The sequence below is a fragment of the Nothobranchius furzeri genome, chromosome 15 (assembly GCF_043380555.1).
Source record: "Nothobranchius furzeri strain GRZ-AD chromosome 15, NfurGRZ-RIMD1, whole genome shotgun sequence".
Lineage (NCBI taxonomy): Eukaryota > Metazoa > Chordata > Actinopteri > Cyprinodontiformes > Nothobranchiidae > Nothobranchius > Nothobranchius furzeri.
In genome coordinates this window covers 36,062,757-36,088,935 of record NC_091755.1, presented here as the reverse complement: position 1 = coordinate 36,088,935, position 26,179 = coordinate 36,062,757, and the positions used below count along the sequence as shown (strand labels likewise).

The 26,179-nt window shown below is 41.3% G+C and overlaps 1 protein-coding gene across 4 annotated transcripts; it reads right to left on the bottom strand.

Moving 5' to 3' along the window:
- Positions 1-810: 810 nt before the first annotated feature.
- Positions 811-24,896, bottom strand: plekhm2 (pleckstrin homology domain containing, family M (with RUN domain) member 2). 4 transcript variants are annotated; one of them, XM_015966981.3, is made up of 21 exons: positions 24,740-24,896; positions 24,329-24,395; positions 21,947-22,053; positions 19,911-20,020; positions 19,725-19,824; positions 18,587-18,674; positions 18,316-18,490; positions 17,602-17,661; positions 14,114-14,369; positions 13,275-14,036; positions 13,129-13,198; positions 9,366-9,456; positions 9,188-9,252; positions 8,957-9,045; positions 8,560-8,692; positions 8,288-8,478; positions 5,435-5,500; positions 5,211-5,370; positions 4,903-5,082; positions 3,295-3,411; positions 811-3,189 (listed from the first exon to the last, which is right to left on the bottom strand). In XM_015966981.3, the coding sequence occupies exons 2-21, from the start codon at positions 24,386-24,388 to the stop codon at positions 3,052-3,054; spliced, it is 3,018 nt and encodes a 1,005-aa protein (XP_015822467.3). In that variant the 5' UTR covers positions 24,389-24,395; positions 24,740-24,896; the 3' UTR covers positions 811-3,051. The 4 variants fall into 4 exon arrangements, with proteins under 4 accessions (XP_015822467.3, XP_054601724.2, XP_015822468.3 ...); XM_054745749.2 differs by having other exon boundaries at positions 24,329-24,423; positions 24,740-24,887; XM_015966982.3 differs by lacking the exon at positions 17,602-17,661.
- Between the last annotated feature and the right edge of the window lie 1,283 nt (positions 24,897-26,179).

Sequence of the window (26,179 nt, the reverse complement as noted above, 5' to 3'; positions counted from 1 at the left end):
TGCTGCTAAATACGGATAGCAAATGCTATGGGCTATGCCGGAGCGTGAACGCGTATGAAGCAGCCTGCTCGACTTGAGCATCTCTCTTTTTCTGTGATTTTACAGAAAAACAGGCAATCACAGTAAAAATGCCAGGGCTCATTCTACAGGACCAGGGCATTGCAGAATGTATGAAGAAGAAATTTATTATTTCTATATATGTTTTGGCTGTCAAACTTCCATAATGCCCCTTTAAAGAAAATATATTACATTTTATGGCCCACAGAGACTATTAACAACTTTGACCCTTATCTTGAAAAGTTTTGACACCCCTGGTTTGGGTGAGTCTTAAAAAGTGTAAATATCTAGTATCCCCTTGTAACCACAGTAGGTCCATCTTCTGATGGCTGCTTCCAGCAGGATAATGCCCAAAGTCACAAAAGGCAGATCATCTCAAACCAGTTTCTAGAAAATGACGAGTTTTCTGGACTTCGGCGGACTCTACCTGTCTTTTGGCTTTAAAACGTGTTTTTAAAGGGAGCCTTACAAGTGTTACCCAAAAAATATGATCCAAATGAAACTTAGTCATACTTTGTTGCCCCTAGCAACCACAGATTATGTGGATTTGCTAACTAAACAATATTTGACACAGAAGCGCTTTTCAGAGGCCACAAAGTAAAATCCGTTTTCCTAAGCTCCTCTGACCCGAGAATCTTTTGTTCCGGCTCAAACACGAATGCAATTGCAGGATTTCTAAGTTCTGCAACACAAGTTCAGTTGTTTAAAACAGAATCGGTAACTTCAAGCACGCATCACCACAGGAAACGAAGCTTATTTTATTTTACACTTTATTAAGATATACTGTCAAGATCCAAAACTTTATTTGTACATTCATTTCAATAATGAATATAAAACCTTCTGAACACGCATGTGTTTATGATGGATTTAGCTGACTGTTATTCTTATTAGTGCTTTATTTATATTTGAATAAAACCACTAAATATATTACAAATATTACATGCAATTTACATGTGTAAAAAAAAATGCTGAAACTTTGTGCCAATGCATTACTTTCTAAGATATCGTCCATCATCGGCCAGCAATTTCTCACATTTACAAACAATTCTGAGGCACAACTGAGTTTTTTTTATCAATAAACCAACATTACAGTTCAAGTAAGTCCAACAACTCTAATGTAAACCTCTCGCGTCCTTCAGGTATAAACATTTGCCACTGTAGAACCGAGTCACAACAATCATAAAACCTGTTCCTCCTGCAGCCATGGCTCTGCTCCCGTCTGTGTGCAAAATAACTTTGTAACATCCCGCAGAGCATCGCAATAACCCAACCATAACGAAAGAAACGCTGTGCAGAAAAAACAGCTGAAGCAACAAAAACTCACGGTGACTTCTAAGGTTTCGGGACGTTTTTCACCTGAGATTCGCTGTAAAAGAGACAGATTAGTGAAACCGAGCAGCACTTAGAAAGGCTTCAAATCCTGATTAATGCTGACATGACCAACACAGTGGGACTGTACAGATGCACGTACATCTGAGTGACATTTTTTATAGTGCATATTCAAATATTAAAAGTTTCAACAACAAAAAAAGCATTTCTGGATGCAAAATCTGGTGGAAATTCTTGTTATTTTTGCTTAGAGTATTAAAATTTCCCACCCAGCTTTCCATTCAGCACGTGTGTAACTACATCACAAAAAAAGACGTAAAAGAGCTTCAGTGTAGTTAAACTGTACTGTATAAGGCCTCTCTTCAACTGTTTGGATCAGTTTTAAGAAACAACCAGAAAGGCAAAATTGAAATTACAAAAGAAACCTTCATAATCACATTTTACTGAACTGAGTCAGGCTTCAACTCAGGTTATTAAAGACAGATTGTCTTATGTGTTTTACTATTTAACGTCAATGTGTGGAGAGACGTAAAAATAATTCATGTCAAGCTTCAGGTCTTGCAGTTTTGCATACAATGTAGCAGTAAAACTGACCTAAAGCAGGAAGTCCCAAACCTCTAATACTCAGCTGGACGTTACAGTTGAAAGGAGTGACTAAACGGTTTGTACAGTACGATGTACAGGGCACGGGTTCGTTCCACTGCTGGACCGAATGTTTTACTGATATCTGTTCCCACTTTTTTCTGTATGGAAATAAAAAAAATTAAAAAAATTTAAAAATCAAAATAAAACATTTCATCTCAAAAACCACAACTGGTGCCACGAGAGGAGAAAACAAAAGTGCAAGACTGAATGGAAACCTCCATTTGTTTTTGTAAAGGTAAGAAAAGGCTAACATGTTGGATGTTCTGGTTTGAGTTGTGATAAAACATCGTTACAGGTGTGTTTGTCTGAGAAGTAAAAAACATTCAGATCCGCGTGACGCTGTACAATGTGTGTGTGTGTGTGTGTGTGTGTGAATATTTGAAATTTGAATCTCAGACACAGTCATTGGTGACGAAGCGCTGACCTGTACAGTGTTGTGCTTCTGCACTAAATCTACACCACAGTTAAGGTTTATTAGGAGGGTTAGGGGTCGAGTCAGCATAAAACCCTTAACCTCCACACACACTTCTGCACCAGCAGTGACTATTACTCCGTTTAACTGTAAATAAGATTTTAAAAAGCATGAATGTATCCAGAAAGCATTTAAACAAACATTTTTCCTCCAGATTGCTGATTTTTGTCATGCTTCCAAGTCAAACTCTTAAATAAATAATGCAGCTTCATATGTTCGGACCATCGGTTCGGACTTGAAAAGTCAAAAGTTGGAGTCTTGTGATGATAAACCACCAGTTAAATTCTATGTGCCTTTATTTTAAAATAATCCGTAATAAAGTCTTGTCATGTTCAGATGAAATATTCCATCACTCGGCTGGAGTTCGGTGACTCACTAGCTGCATGCACTTCAACACCTACGTCAGGTTGATATTTGTCTTCAAATAAAAGAGTTTTATTAAAAGCTCCTCTCTACATTTGAGCTAGCACAGTGACTCCATCTGAACGAGACCGAGTGACTACAAACACACACGGATAACTGCACATGAGGGTGTGTGTGTGTGTCCGTCAGCACCACGGCTCACGCTGGGCTCTGCCTCGAGCCAGACTGTCTGCCCTCTGCCAGGCGCTCTTCATCAGCTCCAGGGCTTCGCTGCAGCGCTTCCGAACCAACGGGTCGCGCATTTCTCTGTGAGGCAGGTTGGCCTGTGGAAAGAGGCGATGTTTTGGTGGCAGCTTTATTTTTGATCGAGCATTATCACGACTTTTATTTCATCCTATAATAATGATATTGCATAAGAGTTTTCAGACCTGGAAAATAGATTTCCATGTACTATTTAACTCCTGCAGCAGCCGATCTCTCTCTTCACGACCGCTGAAATATAAAACCCACGGAGGGAGGAACTGGGCCGAATCTGCTGCAAACTCCTATCAACATAACAGGAAAAAGAAGATGTCCGGGGTTTGTTATCAATAACACTTAGTTTTTATGAATTTGTTTGTTTACAGTTACATTTTAATTTAAAAAAACAAAAATAATCCATTTTCCAACCGCAGCACCATTAGAGTGGACGCGGATCAGCACACCCAAATAAACCTTTTATTTTGTGCAATTTGTGTAAAAGCCCATCCTGGAATTAGCCTTTTTACTATAAACAAATATTTATTATGAATTGAAGAGCAAAGTTTCATCCTATCAGTGTTTAACTTATTAAGTAAAATTCTTATCATCAATAAATTCAGAATAAAAGGCAACAGATGTTAATCTGCTATTATTTGGTTCATAGAGCTCCGGGTGTTGACGTCACTTCTCCCGGCATGCAACAGTTCAAACTGAAACTGCGCCATCTTGGCAGGCAGAAGCCGGCAGCTGGACTACTTGTTATTGTCAGAAAACTCAAATGGGAAATATGGTAGATTCCTGTTGTGCCCCAGGATGCAGAACAGACGCAGACGACATAAGGAAGGAGCCATCTACAGGATTCCCCAAGATCCGGAGCGCCACAAACGTTGGATCTATGTAATAAAACACACTAGTGACCGGGCTGAAATGAAACTGTGGGATCCCGAGAGTAAAGGTTTTCACTTATGCAGCGACCACTTCATATCAGGTACTTAAACCAACGTTTCCTCAACTGTGTATGGTATTTATTTTAAATGCTTTTATTACGATTCTTAGTGGGCTTCCTAAACTTATTTTGGCGTGGCTTTTTCTGTCTTATTACTCACACCAACAACAAGTAAGCATCACGTAAAAGGTTGCCTCGTGAGTTCTGCGTGCTGCCGTTTACGTGTTTTATGATCACAGCAATTAACCGGCTAAGCTGTATTTCATCTTTAAGCAATGGTTGATCAATTGTCAGATCACACATAAAAAGCACTTTGGATTGCTATTATCTGTCTCACCGAGACGGATCTCAGACAGATCCTGAGACGCTCCTGCCTGACATATTTATTTTATTCACGGGAAAAAAAATCAGACTAGTGATTTCTCTTGGTGTTCAGTTTATACATTCAAACAGCACAGCACTTTATTTAAACTACTTACGTGTAAATCTATGCTATTTGTGTTTTTGTTTAAACAGTTTTATAAATTTTAAATGTCAGGGCATCTAAAATCCGGTAAGAGGTCCGCTCCAGCAGCTTCTGGCATTTTTAAAAACTACCCCAGGGGCACGGTACGGGTCAGAGATGCTTAGTCTAATTTCTGACTATATAAAACGATTTCTTTGGTTTTAAAGTGTGAAGTAAACTCCGACAGAGTAAAATCCAAGCCGATCCCGTTCATTTTGTTTACCTTTGTTGCCTGCCAACATGGCGTCTACTCTCTGAGAACCACGTGACGTCCGGAGCTCTATTGCATTGGACTGAACAATTGTTTTCTTTTCACCACCGGGTGGCGTTAAACAGATTACTCACAATAACACAGTACTCCTTTTCTGTCTCCAGGCTCACACAGATGACATCACAGATATCGGCACTGCCAAGAGAGCGAAAAAAGCTCGTCTGACAGTCCTGATGGCAAGTTAGCAGCTTCCTGTCTGTCATCACCAGGCAACAAGGGATACACAGGGTGGGGGCCACGCCCTGGGGAATGACCTGTGGGGGACGGTGGTTACAGTTCATCACACCTTTCCTAAATGAAAACATCTCACATCAATCCATTAAAAAGAAAACAACTTGTGGAGATTAACCCCTGACTCATCCTACATGATTCCTCTTCTTACCCCTTTAGAAACAGACTGACAGAGGAGCTGCATCCAGTCAGCCATGTCCTCCTCGTTGTTTGCACTGAGCACCAGCGGGGGGCGCTCTGTTAAGATGACTTGGAAGGCGTGCGGATGATCTGTGTTGTTTGAGCGACGACAACCTCCGCAGTGCTCTCCTCTGATGAGAAAGAGATTTCAGTGCTTTTGAAATTCAACTCTTGTACCAACCTTCTGAAACTTACCCCATGGTGATCGACAGCAGCGGCGTTGCATCTGTTCTCTCGGAGTACAGGAATAGAATCCCATTACTGCACAAAACAACAACAAACATTTACTTTTTCTTTACTTGGAAGAAAATGACGTACCTTACGTATGACACGCTGTGTCTAAAAATCATTTCTACTAAATTTACCAATAAATTGGCACTATTGGGTTTGTGATGATCAAACCAGGTCTGAACGTGTGCAGGTTGCACACACAAAGGTAAAGTGACAGAGATGCAATAAAAATGTTTTAACTAATAAAATAATAATCAGCTCATCCTCACAACTGACAAAGATTAAGAATGATTGGATAAATCTGTTTCTGGCCAACCTGAAACTCAAAAATCTGATGTTCTCTTTCTTAACATTTGCTTTAATGGTAAATATAAACTACCGTATTTTCCGGACTATAAGACGCTACTTTTTTCCCACGCTTTGAGCCATGCGGCTTTACTGAAGGTTTTCCTTCACCTGCCACTAGGGGGCGCTTTAGCAGAAAGTGAAACAGGTGGAAGTCAAAAGTGGAAATGGAAGAAAGAGCTCATTTTAATTTAACACATGCAAGCAGCCGGCACGACAAAGAATTTTTTTCAAATCCATACGCCCTCATCATGGTAACTACACGCATGAGTTCATATGATGCCGTATTTAAGTTGAAGGCCATCGATCTGGCAGTAAAGGAGAGAAACAGCGCTGCCGCACGTAAGCTTGGCATGAATGAATCCATGGTTCGGCGCTGGAGACGGCAGCGGGAAGAACTCATTCGAGCCAGCTTCACCCGGGGATGATGACAGCAACACGGACAGCGACGCCGACATCGCCACAGAAAAGGTACGTGACGACGCTCTTCTGAGGCTGTTCAGCTCCGACACTGAAGAAGAGGACTTTAATGGCTTTAGTATGCAAAAGAAAGATGAGAGCGAATGGCTTCTTCTGGTAGGCAAGTGTTTTATTTACTAACCAGGCATGTTTTGTGTGCAGTTTTTATTTTCTAATCATCCAGGGCTTATTAATGCTGTGTCAGCGCTGTTCTTTTCTTCTAAACATGCAAATTACCGGTAATAACGTGTCAGTGTTGTTTGTATTTTATAATCATCCAGAAATGTGAATGCTATCAGTGCTGTTTTCTTTTCTAAACTTGCAGGCACGTTCACCCGTGTTTAAAATTCGTTTTGTTGAATTGAAACAACAACGAAAAACCTCTGTGTAGCATCTTTCTGTCTAATTATCTTATGTTATGGTCGTACATGCGCTGTGCGCCGGGGACCCGCATGTGGCTGCTGCGCCGCGGCTTGTGTGTGTAGAAAACCTTTTTTTGTTGGTGCGGCTTATAGTCTGGAAATTACGGTAGACTGTTAACATAGAGGAGAGTTGAGGTTAGACTGAGATTAGAGTCATAGGGGGTAACTATTGTTGCTTTTAAGCTTAATATATTACCTTTACTTATGACCAAATAAGCTGTGATACTCTATATAAATATAGAATATCAACCTGCTTGGTCTTTGGATGTTTAATCAGAAGATTCTAGGATTCTTTGCTTTTTCAGGGATCAAACACACTTCCTCTCAATTCAGACAGTCAAGTTTATAAAAAGTAAGAATTTATTTTCTAAACAATTAAAAACATGACCAGTTAACTAAGACTACTGTGATGGATGAATGTAAGAGGATGGGATGTGATGTATGGTGATTTAATGGTGTGTGTTTATCAGAACCTTGTATCTAGAAGAACTGAGTTCTAGGTGTCAAAAGAATTTGGTTTGCATTAAACTATGAAGTTGGTTCTTATCAAAACGGCATCAGACGCAATCTGGCTGTGTTCTACGTACCCCTGAGGAGACCCCCTTTCGGATCCGAGATGTCGGGGGGGGGGGGGGTTCGGGTGAACCCAAGGTACCGAAGTTTGTAGAAAAGACCGCAGTACGACCAGGTCGGTCCAGTCATCTCCCAGGTCACAACAGATAGATGAAATCATTTGCGTTTAGAACAGCTGTTTCTGAGTAGCTGATGGAACCGTTTTGCTGTGTCAGCTGTAGCGTGTAACAGGTTTTTGACAGCTTGCCAAGAGATGCGATGGGAACAGAGTTTCCCTCCGATGGCCAGTCAGAGTTAGCTCAACTAACAGGAAGCCGAATCTCACAGAATGCTGGAATGCTCCGCAAGTGATCCTGTTTTAATATTCTCATATTATGGCCAATCGGGACGTGCCATGTTTAGAGGTGTTAACAAACAAACCCTCAGAACATCACGCCTTCTCAGATACAGGACGCTCTGATTTGTGGGTAAGAAAATATCTACGTGCAGTGACGTTAACTTTACTTTATATCTTATGAACATTGTGTATGAGTGTTGATAATGATTCACTTGTTAAATCAAACATTACTGATCAGAACACCAAAATGTTTCATTGTAACAATAAAATTCATTTCAACCTCATTAACTTAGGCACAGACTAATCAAAACATTTCATTAGTATTCAAATAACATTTGTTCATTCAACCATATTATTATTTAATGATTATTTAACTTAAGAGTTGTTAAAGTGTTCACTTTATTCAGAGGCATGATGAATCCTGTAGAGGCAATAAGGGAAGCTTAGGCCTTGAAACGGGAACAGTTTGTTGACAATATGTTATCTTGTGTTCAGAGCTAAAGAATCTTATGGGCTTGTTGGAAGATAGAATTTAAAATCCACCTTAAGAGAATGGAATTTATGTCTGTAGATGACCGGTGGCATGTAGGTCAGTATGTAGCTGAAAACTGACCATTTCTGGACGTTACAGAGTTCAAAGGTCACAGCTGAGATTTAGAGGCGTGTATGAGCTGTTCATACCTGAGAACAAGATAGCAGCTTTTCCACACCTCTTTACCCAGGTATGTAGTTCCAGACCTGTACATTACAGTCCCTTCTTTAGTGCTGAAGGTCGATCCAGAGGTTGGAGTACCACTTTGTGGAGACAGTGTCATGTCCATGGGGTCCTCCCAGTGGACCAATGAATAGAGATGAATAGACACTTCAGACACCTGCAGGAGACGGTAAACCAGGTACAAGACATCAAGTCTACAAGCCTTGCTCCAAAGTAAACATATTTAACACCACTGTACCTCACAATGACACTCCAGGGAGACAAACTTGGTTAAAGCCAGCTTTTCCATGGTGGCATCTGTTAGAATAGAGGGATAAGGAGGCTCACGGCAACCCTGAACCATGGCTGACTTCAGAACTGACAGGAACCAGCTAAAAACCAAAGGAGGAAATAGATCAAAGGTTAGAGAGGGGAAGTAATCCCCATATAGTAATGAAACTGGAAAGATACTAATTAGCCCACAAGACATTTATCAATAAAATAACAGCAGAACAGTGGCTTTGACAGCTGCTGCTGCATCTTTTTACACCGTTTTGGTTTCCTGCCTACCAATTAATCAAAAAGTAGCAAAATCTGTAGATTTACTGCATAAATTAGTCTGCTTTTAGATGAAGCAGATATATAGATACACTCACAAAGTCAGCGAGGCATCAGCGGTGTCCAGCAGGAACTTTCTTCGTCTGTTGGTGCAAACCAGTGTCACCGTTTGCTGATCAAGGCCCACCTAATAGGAAACGATGTTATCATTAACTTACAGCAAAGTTGAGACTAGGTCAGCTGTCACGTCACATTTATTTCTGCATCCTTAGTATAATAAGTCTTTTAACACCCTAAAGACCTCATAAAGACCTTAGAAGGTAGCTTACAGAAAGGTAGTCCAGCTCATTGTAAGATACAGCATCATCAACTGTGTAGGGCTTTTCAGCTGCTCCTAAGAAACAAATAGACCAGGAAACACATCAGAAAAAACCTAAAGAATGTTGTTTTTATTGGATTTTTTATTGACTATTTTTGTCAAATAAAGGCAGAGGCACTGGGATTTACCCTTTCTGAGTAAGTAGATGTAACAGTCAGTCAGCAGCAGATAAAGAGGCTGCAGGTCACCCTCCATGTGACCTGTACTCATCCTCAACATCTGAAAGCACAAACACTTTCACCGTAACGTCTTCATATGTTTCGTCCCGTTTGTGGTCATAAACAGCAGCATTCTGTCAACTGGATTAATGAAAGTTCGGAAAATAATTTTACCGTGGAACAAACAATGTTTTTTAGAGCAAAATACAGGAAAAGAACTTTAAATCGCCTAAAAAGCAGACCAAAGTCATGTGACAAACTGATGCTTACGACACTTCCACAGAGAAACACCAGGAAACCACATCTCAGATCCTTGTTAAACACAACCGTAATGCTTTTATATTAATATCTGATCTTTGCTTCCGGAACTGCGCTGCTCTGGGTGGCTGCATGTTGAAGTAGCTCTGTTGACTATATGTAAGTTTTGCCTATTTTATTTATTTATTTTATTTTTTTACTTTTTTTCTTCTTCTAGTTTTTCAAGAAAAACTGTATTTTTTGGACATTTTACTTTTCCGTTTCTGGTGCTGTGAAGTTTAGAGGATTTTTACTGCTATTTTTTCACTTTTTTCCCTTTTCGAGCATTTGTTATCATGCGTAACCATGGCAACAAGCTGGTTTACAATGGGGAGCAGCTGATTAACATTGGAAAGGCTGAAATAATACCTCAACTGAAGCCACAAATGCCAAATGAGCTAAAACACAAGAAGCGTGGGTACAGAGCGGGAACAAAACAGAGGAGAAAGAGGAAATTCAAACCATCTCTTCCATCAATCATAATGGGCAATGTGAGATTATTGGCCAACAAGATGGATGAACTCCAAGCCCTTTCAAGGACTCAGCCAGAGTATCGGCAGTGCAGTGTTATGAGTTTCACCGAGACGTGGCTGCAGGACCATATCCCCGATTCCAGCGTCTCTCTGCCAGGATTCCTGTCTGTACGAGCAGACAGAGATCTGAAGAGGAGCGGGAAAAGAAAAGGAAGTGGAGTGGCAGTGCTTGTCAACAACAGATGGTGCCATCCATGTCATCTTTCAGTGAAATGTCGTCTCTGCAGCCCTGATGTTGAACTCTTGGCGGTAAGTTGTCGTCAATATTATTTGCCAAGAGAGTTCACCAGTGTAGTCTTGGCAACTGTTTATATTCCACCTTCAGCCATTGCTGAAAGTGCATGTGATGCCATCAGTTCCGTTGTCGCTAAGCTACAAACCCAGCACCCCAATGCATCTGTGGCTATATCTGGTGATTTTAATCATGCCTCGCTCTCTGCTACACTTCCAACATTTCAACAGTTTGTCAGCTGCTCCACCAGAGAAAACAAGACATTGGATTTGTGTTATGCAAATGTAAAGAATGCATACATGTCCAAAACAAGACCTCCTCTGGGACAATCAGATCACAATCTTGTTTTTCTCTGCTCAGAATACAAACCACTTGTTCAGAGGCAACCTGTGACAAGAAGAACTGAGAAAATGGTCACAGGATGCTGAAAAAGCCCTGCAGGGTTGTTTTGACACCACAGATTGGATGACTCTCTGCCAAGGATATGAAGAGGACATCAATGCTATGATTGGATATGTCACTGACTATATAAACTTCTGTGTGGACAACATCATACCCACCAGAACAGTGAGATGCTTCGCTAATAACAAACCCTGGATCATCAGTGAACTGAAGAATCTGCTGAGTGAGAAAAAAGAGGCTTCAAGGAGGGAGACAGGGAATTATTGAGGAGTATACAGAAGCAACTGAAGATCAAGATCAGAGACAGCAAGGAGGCAAACAGGAAGAGGCTGGAGAACAAACTACAGAGGAACAATATCAGAGATGTCTGGTCAGGGATGAAGAAGATCACAGGCTTCAAGCAGAGGAAGGAGATTGCACAGATGGTAGCCTGGACACAGCCAATGAAATGAACAAGTTCTTCAATAGGTTCAGTTCAGGAACAAACCCAGCATCCTCCTCGCCTGTCCCCAGCCAATAAGACATCCCATTCTCCTCTGATCCAACATTTTCCTGTCACACGCCAGCTCTTTTGTCCTCAAACACTGTCATGAACTCTTCTGGTTCTATAAATCTGTCTTCAACCAAGTCAGGAGATGCTGCTGCCCCATTTGCCTCCCCCTCCCACTTATCTGTCTCTAGAAGTCAGGTGAAGAGGCAGCTGGAGAGACTGAACAGGAACAAGGCTGCAGGTCCAGATGGTGTCAGCCCCAGAGTACTGAAGGCCTGTGCAGAGCAGCTCTGTGGGATTCTGCAGCACCTCTTCAACCTAAGCCTGGCCCAGGAGAAGGTTCCAGTCCTGTGGAAGACATCCTGCCTTGTTCCAGTTCCAAAGAAAACTCGCCCATCAGTCTATGATGACTACAGACCGGTTGTCCTGACATTCCACATCATGAAGGTCCTGGAGAGACTCCTGTTGGTCCACCTGAACAAGCAAACTAGAACATATCAGGACCCGCTGCAGTTTGCTTATCGCCATGGAGTTGGAGTTGGAAGATGCCATCATCCAGCTACTTCAACCAACCCACTGTCATCTGGACAAAGCAGGCAGCACTGTGAGGGCCATGTTCTTTGATATCTCCAGTGCATTTAACACAATTCAGCCTGATGTACTTTGCCAGAAACTCCAGAAGACACAGGTGGGGGCCTCAACTATCACCTGGATTAATGACTACCTGACAAACAGACCACAGTTTGTGAGGCTGAAGAACTGCACATCAAACCAGGCGATCAGTAACAATGGAGCACCACAGGGGACTGTACTCTCACCATTCCTTTTCACCCTGTACACCTCAGACTTCCAGTACAAATCAGAGACCTGTCATCTACAGAAATACTCAGATGACTCTGCAGTTGTCGGGTGTATCAGAGATGGACAGGAAGCTGAGTACAGAGACCTGGTGGAGCACTTTGTGGCATGGTGTGGAAACAATCATCTGACCTTGAACGTGAACAAAACAAAGGAGATGATTTTAGACTTCAGAAGAAATTGTGTGGAGTCAAACTCTGTTTCCATCATGGGAGAAGGAGTGGAGGTGGTTGAGGAATACAAATACCTTGGAGTTCACCTGGACAACAGACTGGACTGGAGAAAGAACAGCGAAGCCGTTTACAAGAAGGGACACAGCAGACTGCACTTCTTGAGGACGCTTAGGTCCTTCAATGTCTGTAGCAAGATGCTGCAGATCTTCTACAAGTCTGTTGTTGAGAGTGTAATCTCTTCAGCCATCATCTGTTGGGGTAGTAGCGTCAGAAGCAGGGACCTGAAAAGGCTCAACAGCCTAATAAAAAGGCTGGTTCTATTCTGGGGACGACTGTGGAACCGCTGGAGGAGATAATGCAAAGAAGGGTTCTCCAGAGAATCAAGAAAATTATGGACAACCCTGAGCATTCTCTTCACAAGACTGTCCGACAACGGAAGAGTGTCTTCAGTCAGAGGCTTCTTCAGTTTCGCTGCAACACTGACCGCTACTGGAGATCCTTCCTGCCAACAGCCATTGTAATATACAACAACTCTTTGATGACTTGATTATTATTATTATTATGAGCTATTACAGCAATCAATTTCCCTCTGGGATTAATAAAGTATTTTTGAATTTGAATTGAATTGATTTGCTGCTTTAGCTAAACTGACGATGGACATTTCTTTTTGCATTTGAAATAAATTCTATTACTTTTCACAATAAAAGTACCAAAGAAACACTTTTTAACATAAAGATTTTTTCTTCACCTTGAAAAGCTGCTCCTCGTTCTCTCTGAACACATGAATCATCAGAAGAAGTAAGTGATTGTTGTCCACCCTGAAAAGCACAAAGAACATTAGACACGCTTTAAACAATCAATTTACAACAAAGACTTTTTGTGTTGGCTTCTTACTTGAACTCTGCTGGATGAGAGACTTCAGAAGGACTATGCTCCTCTTCTGCTTCCTCAGCTGAATTGGTTTTGGCCGTTGGACCTTCCTCCTCTTCATTCATTTGGGGTTTCCGTCCGGCTGGCGATTCTGCCTCTTCTTCATCTTCAAGGCGACCTGAAAGAGCCTTTGACTGACTTTGCTCTGTAGAGTCATGGTGGCCACCACCTGAGTCAGCAGGGTCTGGACCGTTGGGGGTAAAACAGCACAAGTCTGCAGACAGAGAAGACTCCTGCTGGTAGTTGGAGCCTGTGACCTGAGAGGAGCCAGGCATCTCTCCTGGAGCTGGGTCAGGTGGTTTTCCTTCCGAGTCTTCTCGAAAGGGCTGCTGTGCTGGAGGCTCAGAGCTCTGCTCACAGCCTGGACCACTTTTAGCTTCCTCCTCTGGGTGCGCCCAAGAGCCACTGAGTCGGTCCATGACATCACGGAGCGGCTGGCCAACGCTATCCATGGAGGTGTCCGTCATTTCTGGCAGACGCAGGAGGCCTTCTACACCTTCCTCACCTTCCTCCTCCACTATCACCGATCCAACCCTGCTTCTGCCCAGCTCTCCTTCACTATCCAGCCGCACTATTGTGGAAGTTAGTGAATCAGCATCCTCAGAGGTGAGGGTGCCATTTTCCACTTCTGCGTGTTCAGAGGAGACCGAGTTATGGTTGCTGCAGGTGGAATCTGTGGAACCCCTCCCCCGTTGCTTTTTGGAAGGTTTCCTCCGTTTGGCCATCCTAAATGAACAGGAGAGGTTAGCTGTTGCTATGGGTATGAATCTGCTCTTAAGTGCTAAAAAATAAGAACAAAGTACCGAATAACTTCAAGCTCACTGCTGTCGATCTCTGCCTCGTCTCCAGTGGTGGACGTCTTGTGGTGCCTGGTGTGAACCGGTGTGACGTCTGCAGAGGTATTTGTGTCAGAGTCCTCGTTGAAGGGGTTATGTCTGGCTGTGGGGCTGTGTGGAGACTGCCGAGCGGCTACTATCCCCTTCACTGTGTCACTGATGACCGTCTGGGGGTCAGATCCAGTGGACCTTGGGCAGCTGGCCTGATCGGTCAACTCACCCTCTAAAAGCCACACAGAGGGAGTTATGCATAACAGAAACATCTAAATGTTCAAAATAAAGGAAATACACAGATTTTGTGTTTTGCTGTTAGGCTGACTGCTTTGGTTTAGGTTCTTAAAATGGAGGTACATCTCCCGGTTTTATTTTAACAAACATCAAAGTCCAAACAGCCAAACAAGCCAACAGAAATACTGTGTGTCTTCCCTTTTTTTTTTTTTTTTGGAAAAGTTAATGTTAGCAACTGTTGTATTTGTGAATTTCTTTGGCAGAGTAAATGAGTAGTTGAATAATAGCACAGCCAGCAGTTGTTGCAAAAGCACAGGCCAAGGTCAAGTCTTACTGCTGTAGCCTCTAGAGTTAGAATATTATTCTATGTTTAAAGAAATTTATCCAGAAAAACTGACCAATTATGGTTGCTCCTTCCACACAAAAATAATCACACAAATTTTGACTCATAACTTTGGGTTAAACTGTGATCAAATTGATAAAAATCTGCATTTTAATCCCGTTAGCAGATGTAGGTGTTTTTATTAACTCATGCTACAGCTTAGCTGACCCCAGGCCAATGCAGCGCATCAACAGGAGACACAGACAGAGACACCAAACAACAAAAGCTAGAGTTTACAAGGTGAGTGCCAGCTGCTTCAGGCATTTACACATGCAGAATAAGACCGACAGAAACCCACCCATATGTGCCAGACTCACCACTCAGATTTGTGTGGAAGCAGTTCTGTAAGACTGGGAATATCCTATGGTTTGTCCAATCTACCACAAAAACTGCATAATTGCCATTAAATGTTAAATATATAAACTATTCTTTCTTATTCTGCTTTTGAAGCATGCTCTTAATGTGTTCTGCCTTGCCTTTTGTTATGACCCCGGTCATAAGGAATGTTATTTCTTTTATTTTTATACTCTTTGTATTTCTAGTGTTGTTTTGAGTGTGCAGGTGCCCTCCTAGGATTGGTGGATGATGGCCAGGGGATGTTTGGATTGGAAGATCAGCTGGGACAAAGCTGTTAAAAGGAGCCTGAAGAGATGCAGCTGTGTTCTTCATCCTTCACTCATTCCAATCAGCCACCATTTTGATGCTCTGTGTTTGTGTGATGCCCTTGTGCCTTTTGTGACTATTACCTGCCATTCGAGGATTCTGTAGGGGCGAACCGCCTTTTTTCTTTGCATTCCTGTTTTCTCCTGTTTTGGATAGTCAGGGAGGTAAGTTTGGTTGTCAATTATTTCCTTTAAGTTTGTAGGTCAGTATTCATTCTGAAGTTAGAGGTGTTTTGTTTATTGTTTTAGGCATTGGTTCACCCTGAGTTATTAATCCTCCCTCATCCTTAGTTCATCACCTTGATCTTGTGGATAAATTATATTATTGTAATAAATTATTGTACTCGGAATTCTGGTGTGGTGGTTTGGAATTGGTGGAAGATGGAACCATTTTGATGTTACAGCCTGGCCCTCCTAGACGGGTTGTAACACTTTAGAATGAAGCTAACTTTCACCCTTTTGAGGTATAAATGTGGCCGTTTTGTAGAAAAGACAAAGAAGATTAGATGCTCATGAAAAGAAAATACATATTTTTTTATTAGGACCACCACATGATTCATAAAGTGGCACCCAGCAACATTTTTCTACACACGGAAGGTGCTTAAACATCTGGGCTTTAGTAACAGCTATTCGCTGCTTTTATAGCAGCACCATGTTTATTTTGTTTATGTGACAAACTGATTAATTTTACAACATTATTTTTAAGCAGCTCAGGGTCTGTGTGTGAATTAAAGTTCACATTCACTTGTTTTTTAATAAATCAGCTGTGGTCTATGAATGAGACGCTATCCACGTGGAGCCAGGGATCCCAAAAAAATGAGGATATTTTTCTACGCTTTGGCCTGTCATCCGCTGAAAGTGAAGACACACAACACTAAACACTATTCTTTCTAAAACTCCAACCAAGATGAAGATTTGCAATTCCTCAGTTGTGCATGTGGACGTAAATAACTGGGGTTTTAGGTTCCGCAACATCACTGCCCATGACAAAAATGCACTGATGCACATGCGCAACATGTCTTTACACTCACTAGCTTGTTTTTACAAGCTCAATAACTGCTCTGTGTAGAAGACCACAGGCATAGAATGGCATTAGGATGTACCACCTAGTAATTCCATGTCTAAGGAATGTTTTTTGGCAAATATGTCAAAGATTTGGGTATCTCGTGCCATGTACTTGACACGCTTGTGAACGTGCTTCATAACGTAAAACAAGGTGCTGTGGAAGTTTCTTTTCCTAGATGAGCAGGAGATGATATTCACTTTTACTAAAAGCTGGCTACATGTGCACGTGGCCTGAATGTCTTGTGAGTTGTTTTCTGTGAAAGGGTATAAGATGGCTGGAGGAGCGGGGGGCAGAAAACAACAGGAATAACAAGTTTTACTCATTAACATCGATGATATGCTAACATCTCGCTTCTGATTGGCTAACAGCAGCACAACTCTTACGCTGCCTTCATTCGCTCTTCTTTCTTGGGTAAAAATGCAATGCTGATGTTTTATCTTCACAATTAACACAAGCCTGAACATGTTCCACCATGTTGCGGAGTTGCTAATGCTAATGGTTAGCTTCTAGTAGTCGAGATACACGCTACTCTCTCCTGGCTGCAAAATCAACAAACTTTCTGCTGATTCAGGTGACATAGAAGAGACGGGGGGTTTCTGACCAATTAATTTTTTGTCCATTTCCTTTCCGTGACTAAAGCAGGTGATGAAGAAATTTTTCATGTTCAGTCTCCATATGCAGCTCATAGTGGCCAATCCTGTTTCAAAAATAATTATTCAAATTAGACGGTTTCTCTGAACCAAACCTTTAAACACTGCCTGAATATAAATACTGATAAATATATTTGATGAGATTCTTATCCTAAATAGGTCTAGGCATTTTATGGTAGTCTATTGTCCTTCTAGTATGACAAAAGTAAATTTAATCCTCACTAAACAGCTTTACTCAGCCATCTGCTGATATGAATCGATGCCTGCAGTCCTTGTGCATGCTAAAAGTTTTGTGTTAACATTCAGCATTTTCTTTTAATTAAAACAACGTTTTGTTCCAGTTCAACGTGAGTACCCAGCATGCATCAACCACAAACTGTACACAAATCCATGCTAGAAAGGAGCAAAAGAAGACGAGAGAACATGGAATGGACGGGCTGGGAGGGGAGGGTTGACCAATGTCCCACCTTCCCAGTCTGCATTTGGCAATGACTGCAACACGGGGAATATGTCACCAAAATCATAATCTAAAAAAAAGGAGGAATAACATTTCAAATTAGAGAACGATGAACTGAAATCAAGACAGAGTAGATGGCACACAAACAATGAAAAAAATGCATGATGAATGGAATGTGAAATAACAGAAATTATGAGGGTAAAACAGAGAAGTGGGAAGTAAAACAGAGGAACTGGCTCAGTACTTTGTTGGGACTGATGAGGAAAGCAGCGAGTGCTGCAATTACCCCCATGATACAGATTCTGCAATCTTCAGCATGCGTGCCAAGCTATCTTTGAAAAAATGTACTTTAGTTGTGTTCAAGGCTTTGTGCTGATTAATCCAAACACTTGGCTAGTCCATCTGCTTGGTATCTACTAGTGTTTGAACTTCAGTAGGTTCTGAACACGTTTTAAACCAAAAAAAAGTTACGTTTGTTATTCCCTATATGCTCAATAAGCAAGAAAGTGACATTTAAATGAATAGTGGGGAATTTGTTGTGACTAAATACAAGAAGGCTCAACTTTTAACTGGAAAAATAACAACTGGGAAAAAATATTGAGGATTAAACTTGGCCCAGATGATAGAAAAAACACCCCATGTCTCATTATTAAAACTTAATTCTAATTTATTAGAAAGTAGAATACACTTTCATTAAATGAGATGATCATTCCGTTCTCCTTACCTTCACTGGAGGGAGCTATGGCGCTGTCGTCCCACTCCAGGTTAGTGGATGTGATGGAGGTGAAGGAGTGCAGAGACAGACTGTCTGAGCTGGGAAGTCTTTCTTCAAAGTCCAGTAGGTTCTGTGGTTTGTAGTATTCAGGCATGTACGGAGCCACATCGAGGTAGGGCACATCCTAGACCACCAGCACCCAACCACAAATAATATAAACATGCAGCTATTGCTTAGAAGCAGAGTTTCTACTTTTTTTTGGTAAGAAGTGGATGCTGACCAGCTCCAGGTCAAAGCGAATGAACTCCAGGCCAGACACCAGCGTGAGAAAGAGTGTGAGGTGGTCATGACTGCAAACCAACGCGTTTCTAAAAGTAGAAATATTTTGATTACTTGAAACAAAGTGTCTATTACATACAATTAGGGATGGGTACCTTTGACATTTGAATCGATGTGGTACTAATTCCCGGTACCTACGAATCGATACCGGTACTTAACGGTACCAATTTTCGATACTTTTGAGTGTTTAATATTTTAATTCTCTTTTATAATGAAATATATATTTTTCTCAATATATAACAATATTTGATAAATATCACGATAAATAACATACAACTGTTTGTATTTTAACGTCGTCCTTGTAGTTTTATAAGCTGATAATTAAACTGAAGCAAACATCTTTACTGTGAACTAAATTTACTGTGAGTCTTCATTCCTTTTGCCATCTTTTTTCATTTGATTTTTCCTACTGGGAAGTTAGAATTTCCGAGGAGAAAGCGAACGCACCATTAGCTGATAACGGTGGCAATGGACGCTAACATTTCAAGCTAACGTTATCTTAAACAGTTTATTTAGCTGCTGGAGCAGATTAAAACGATGATGCCTCACACTTAGATCGTTGTCACTGGTTTCGTCTTCACCCGTCAAATTTAGTAAAGTGAAGCCAAACTTTAGAGCGCGTTCATGTTCTTCTAGTCGGGAAATCGGAGTTCTGAGGAGAAAGCGAACGCACCATTAGCGAAACGGAAGCTAACATATCAAGCTAATTATTTTTACCTACCGGAGCAGATTAAGATGAGGATGTCTCACTTAGATCGTTGTCGCTGGTTTCATCATGACCCAGTTACCCATCACATTTAGTGAAGTGGACCCAAGCGTTAGCGTGCGTTCTTTCTACCATGCTGCTCTGTTTACAACTGGTTCGCAGCGAGCGACGACATAACGCTCTTGCGCATGTGCAGCTGTCCTGGCAAGTTCTCGTTATGAAGGACGGGTACTGAAACGAGGCACCATTTGAAATGACGTGAATCGGTGCTCGGTCGGTACTATGGAATTCGGTCGGTACCTTAAAAAGTACCGAATTAGGTACCCATCCCTACATACAATCCTCAAGAGTATTAAAACATTTTAAAGCTTACTTGAAATAATACTTCTGCAACAATCCTTGGTTCTCCTGGAAGAGACGCAGGTAGCTCTCTAAAGAACTCTCACTCAGAGCCAGGTATAACCATGCACGGCCTACAGAGAACAAATAAGTGATCTTTCTTTTAAAAAGGGGCCTAAATGATGAATGATGCTTTACATATGTAGCAATGGTGTCTTACTTCGACCGAGGTTGGTTGCTATGTGCTCAAGCTCATCTATCTGCCGTACAGCCTCTCTCCTGGTGAAGTGAACAACGAGGACCCAGTAGCCTGATGAGATGTCCTGCAGCCTAAAATAGGAAAACAGAAAGTTTAATGAAGCCTGTAAGATGATGTAAAGCTAAACTCTCCTTGAGCAAGGGCTGATCTGAAGGGAATAGAAACTTCATTCACCCATTTTTAATCTCACATCTGCTACCAGCCTCCAGAGTAGAGATCTATTCAGTCTAGATGAATGAGGGAAAGACAGAGCTCATTGTCTTCCACCCCAACAGCAGGGATGTGTGTCGTTATGTTGATCTTGGCCCTCTTTCTCCCTACTCAAAACCAGTTGTCACCAGTCTGGGGGTGAAAATTGACGCTGGACTTAAATTTGATGCTCACAACAACTCTGTGATCCGGTCCAGTTTCTTTCATCTGAGATGCCTTGCAAAAATAAAGCCTATGCTGTCGAGAGCCCACCTGGAGCGGGTACTGCATGCTTTTGTAATTTCTAGGCTTGATTACTGCAACTCTCTATAAGCAGGGTTGTGTCAGGCCTAGTCCACACGTAGCCGGGTGTTTTTAAAAACGAATATCCGCCCCTCCAAAATCTTGCATCCACACCACCTCGTTTAAAATAAAACTCTGTCCACACGTACCCGGATAAATACGTTGTTAAGGACATGCCAGACCTGTAGGCGGCAGTACTTCCCCCGTTCTTAACCTCGTCCTTCGTCTGTGGTCTTCCGCAAGGAGCAGTAATTCCGCTTGCAAAAACAAACAAGCAGAAAGCGCTTGGACAATTGATAAAGCGAGCGCAGCTCTGAGGGCATCCATGCTGTCGGCTAGTGTAAACACAGGTCGCACACGTGATGTCAGAATTTTTTTGTCGCGGAAAGTGACGTTGCGGACCTTAAAACTCCGGTTTTGTCTGTCCACACGCAGACACCCAAAACGGAGAAAACGCAGATCTTCACTTTGGCCGGAGTTTTTTAAGAGATCCGTTTTCGTGTGAAAAAAATCCATTTTCGTGTGGATGACAGGACAAAACGTAGAAAAATATCTACGTTTTGGCAGATCCCCGGCTACGTGTGGACAGGGCCTTAGTCATCACTGCGTCGCCTACAGGTTGTGCAGAACAGCACAGCCAGGTTTCTGACTGGGACCAGGAAACGGGACCACATCAGTCCGGTTCTGGCCTCCCTGCACTGGCTTCCGGTTTGTTATCATTCACACTTTAAACTCCTCGTCTTTGTTTACAATTTCTTCCAGGGTGGTGCTTCCCCCCCATCTAGCCACGCTCCTGAACAGACATTCCCCATCATGCGCTCTGCGCTCCTATGACCAAGACCTGCTCGCTGTCCCTCGTTCTAGGTGTCGTACTCGCGGGGACCGGGCTTTCTCAGTCCTAGCTCTGTCACTCTGGAACCAGTTGCCACCCTCAGTTAGGCTGTCCCCATCTCTGCCAGTCTTTAAGTGTCGCCTAAAAACCCACCTCCTCCGCTTGGCGTTCCCTGAACGTGTTTGAGTTCGCCCTTCTTTTATGCTGATTTTAATTCTCTGCTTTCATTGGTCTCTTTATCTCTTGTTTTACCCATTTGTCTTCTACTTTAATGTTTCACCTGTTTTTCTCATGTACCGTGTTCAGCGCCTTGGGCTTCCCGACAGGGTCGCGGAAGGCGCTTTATAATAAAGCTTTGATTGATTGATAGACGCACGCATTCAGGCATTTTCGCCCCCGTTTTATCTTTGTGCCAAAACAACAGGACCATGCATCGCTTTGCAACAAGGTCAACTGCTAAGTTGCAAATACATGTAGACACACTTTCACTTTCTATCCATTCCTACCAAATGAAGTTGAGAAAAACAAGAATGGGAAGAATCTGGTTTTTACACATAACATTTGAGCTGTGATTTCAGAGTCATTTGATTACACGGTCCACAATCAGATGAGTCGTTTCAAACAGCCCATTGACTCTTTTCTTTTTCCAAATCTGTTCAAGTAAATCACTCACCCATACAGCAGAGCATGGTCAAGGTGTTCACACAGACGCTGAAGGACGCGATCGTGATTCCGGATGGCTGGAGTTTCATCCTCACAGGCTGCAAAGTAACTCTGCAACTGCAAAGAAGCAGTTTCATTAAGCAATTTTAACATGTCTTAAAGCATTTCTGACAGCTATACAGACAATATTTGTTTTGTAACGTAATGATTTTAAAATGGCTGACTTTTAGATGATTTGTCTGAAATAATTCAAACGTTTTACTTCCATGCAATAACCAGCAGAGCGTCACATAGATTAGAATTAAAAATAACACTAAATTAATAATTCAGTACTTTTTTATTCTGTGAATAAAGAAAACATGTTAGCTCTAAAGAGATGAAAGTTCCTAGAAAGTTTAAAAGTCTGGAACAATGAACAAACGTTTTTCTTTTTGATCTTATTTCTGATTATTAATCGGTCACTCTGAGTTTTTCATGCAGGCTGAACATGAAAATAGTCTCCTACAGCTATTCCCTGAATTAGCTTCTGGTAGAAAATATATGGTGACACTCTAGGATTTGAAAAGCCTGCCAGATCTACACCACACTGTCACTTAATGTTCATGGACTCGCATCTCGACTCACGACGGGAAAGGCTGTTGTTGGTTTAGCGTCCAGGAAACTGCAGAGAATATCTCAACTAGTAGAAGCTAACCATTAGCAACTCCACAACACAGTGTGTTATTCCGGGAGATAAAACATCACCGTTGCTAAGCAAACACAGTCAGTGATCGAGTCGTGTTGCAGTTAGACAATCAGTGGAAAGATGTCCCAAATATCAGGAAATAAGACTTCAAATCCTGCCGACTTAAGCTCAACTCTGATGTGGCTCGCTTCTACTTCATGAAACTGGTGCACCGGATCTTCGCTTCCTCAGAGTGAGATCAGAGTAAATCATTCAGAGACCACTGCAAACGTATTGATTAAATGAGTGAACCACACCTTTAACCCTCCCACTGTCCTAATGGGTGTGACCCCACGAGGAAAGTTGACCATTGAGCAGGGTTGATGGTTTATCCCTTGAGGTCCACGTGGCAGGGGTGAGGTGGTGCTCACTCCTGCCACGTGGACCCCAAAGGATAAACCATCAACCCTGCTCAATGGTCAACTTTCCTCACGGGGTCACACCCATAAGGACAGTGGGAGAGTTATGACATTAGAAAAACTTTCAGTGAAATTAAGCAGATTTTTCACTCATTTGTCCTAAACTGATCTTTATATTAATTTTAAACCTGACTGCGAGCCTTCAACCAAATTAAAGTTTCCCATCTCATTTCTGTTCTTTGACTTAGTCCAACATTACTGAGGTCAAAACTACCTTTATGTTGACAGTGAAGCTCATAAACACCTCATATTTGTTTGTGGTATGACAAAGAAAATAAGACTGGCTGCATTAAGGGCATTAAAGAAGGATCTCAATACAAACTTCTAACTTTGTGACATTAAAAACTTACATTAACATTTGAAGGTTTTGATAAACAACAAAAGCTTGCAAGACGAGATGGAGGAACAATATGTAATGTCTTACCATCAGATTACAGAAAGAATGGTTCTGCTACAATAATAGTAACTGAAATTTATATTAAGATCTAAATTAATTAAACTGATTTAAAAAAAGATGCCTGTTACACGGTAGATCTCAGGTACGAATTATGGATGGACAATATATCGGCCAATGTTAGTCATTTTTTAACATATCGGTATCAGTTACATAAATAAAACCGGGCCGATATTACCAACCGATATTTTTTTCCATCTCATGTCCATTTGTTTGCCTGTTTCAGAGGGTGAGGGGGGTGATGTGTAACTGTTTAGTCATGTGATAGTGATTGTAATCATCTCAGAACCGTAAATGTGAGTGGTGTGTGTACATAATAAGGTAAATTCAGCTTTAATAGTTTTCATTCTATACAAAATCTGCTGATTTTAGAAGCATTATTGTCAGTATATCAGTATCGGCAAATCTCGGCTATCGGCCATAACAGTGATCTTAATATCGGATATCAGTATCAGCCCAAAAATTGCATATCGGTGCATCACTAGTATGAATGGCTGCTTTACAACACAGGCTGCAGAATAAAAACACTGTGGCTTGGTGTCACTAGTTTTCGCAAAACACACACTGCAGATATCAATTTGAAAACACGCACCATTAATTTGATCTACATTATTTATTAAGATGTGCTAATTAATAGAAAGGGCATGGCCCAGTTGAAAAGGTTGTATGTGGCTCTCTTTCGCTAACAGATGATGACTAATATTAGCTACTGTGACTCAAACACGTGGAAAATCACAAGCAAATTCAACTATTTGATTATATTAAAAGTGTTTTGTCCAACTCGCTAGAGCTTACCTTCTTGACAGAAAAGGAAATGTTTTCCAGTATCCGATCCTTTACTTTCAGTTGATCCATCGCTGGGCTGTTGGCAGCAGAAGGCTGTCAGCTGACTTTAACAAAGCAATGCACTTTTTTACTAAAGCTAACACCGACCACATTAGCTAAGTAACATACTGTCCATTGTAAATTTCTTCCAAAATATAGCTACAGCTCTGGGAGTTCGTTTAAAAGTCTGTTTTTAATGCGTAGCCAGTTAACTACAATTAAACGAGCGCACTGGAAGCTGCACTCCGTGAATTTAGCAAACGTTTTTATGTTAGCTTAAGCCACTCTATTTTTCAGGTGAATTAGCAAGTTTTTAGCGCCCCGGTGGACACTAGCAATTTAGTCTAATGTTTGTATTACCCATAAATTACTATCGGTTACCTTTGTGCCGTTTAATCACCGATTATGAAACGCGACATCTAACCGAATCTGATCAGTTAACAGCGGTCAAGCCAGTCCACACTCGCTTTAGGTAAAAAATAATAATAATACTTTTTAGCTGCGCACATACAACATACACATTGGTAGAAGCCCTGTATAGTTGCCCTAAAGGGACAAAAAGAACAATGCAAACCCTTCACCGAACGAACATTTTTATTTTTTTATTTTGCTGTTAAGAAAGAAATGAAAATACTTTCAGAGTAATCCTGGCAATAATTCTAATAGTAAAATCCAGAGGTGTGGATTCGAGTCACATGACTTGGACTCGAGTCAGACTCAAGTCATTATTTTAATGACTTCTGACTTGACTTGATAAAATTTATAAAGACTTATGACTTGACTTGGACTTGAACGCCAATGACTTGAATCGACTTGCATCTGCTGACTTCATGATGACTTGAGCATTTTGATATTTTTAGCACAAACGTGGAACGACATGGACAAAAATCACAAATCATTCTTCGTTCTGGGTTTGATTTTGTACCGCTAAACGCAGCAGCACTTTGTTTATGATCAGGTTCAGTTGCACTCTCTGCTTGTTTGAGCAAATAAATGAAGCTTTAAGAAGCTTTATTTCTGGAACTTATTTATTATCATTGTCATTAAATAGAAGTTGGACAGGTGCCTTGATTATGACTTGAAAATTCAAAGTTAAGGACCCTGACTTGACTTTGACTTGGTTGTCTGACTTGACTCGAGACTTGACTGGAAAGACTTGTGACTTACTTGCGACTTGCAAAGCAGTGACTTGGTCACACCTCTGGTAAAAATCATTATTTTGTAAGTCCACGGATCTCTCTCTCTCTCTCTCTCTCTCTCTCTCTCTCTCTCTCTCTCTCTCTCTCTCTCTCTCTCTCTCTCTCTCTCTCTCTCTATATATATATATATATATATATATATATATATATATATATATATGTACAGGTCCTTCTCAAAAATGTGTATATTGTGATTAAGTTCATTATTTTCTGTAATGTACTGATAAACATTAGACTTTCCTATATATTAGATTCATTACACACAACTGAAGTAATTCAAGTCTTTTATTGTTTCTAATATTGATGATTGTGGCATACAGCTCATGAAAACCCAAAATTCCTGTCTCAAAAAATTAGCATATCATGAAAAGGTTCTCTAAACGAGCTATTAACCTAATCATCTGAATCAACTAATTAACTCTAAACATCTGCAAAAGATCCCTGAGGCTTTTAAAAACTCCCAGCCTGGTTCATTACTCAAAACCACAATCATGGGAAAGACTACCGACCTGACTGCTGTCCAGAAGGCCATCATTGACACCCTCAAGCAAGAGGGTAAGACACAGAAAGAAATTTCTGAACGAATAGGCTGTTCCCAGAGTGCTGTATCAAGGCACCTCAG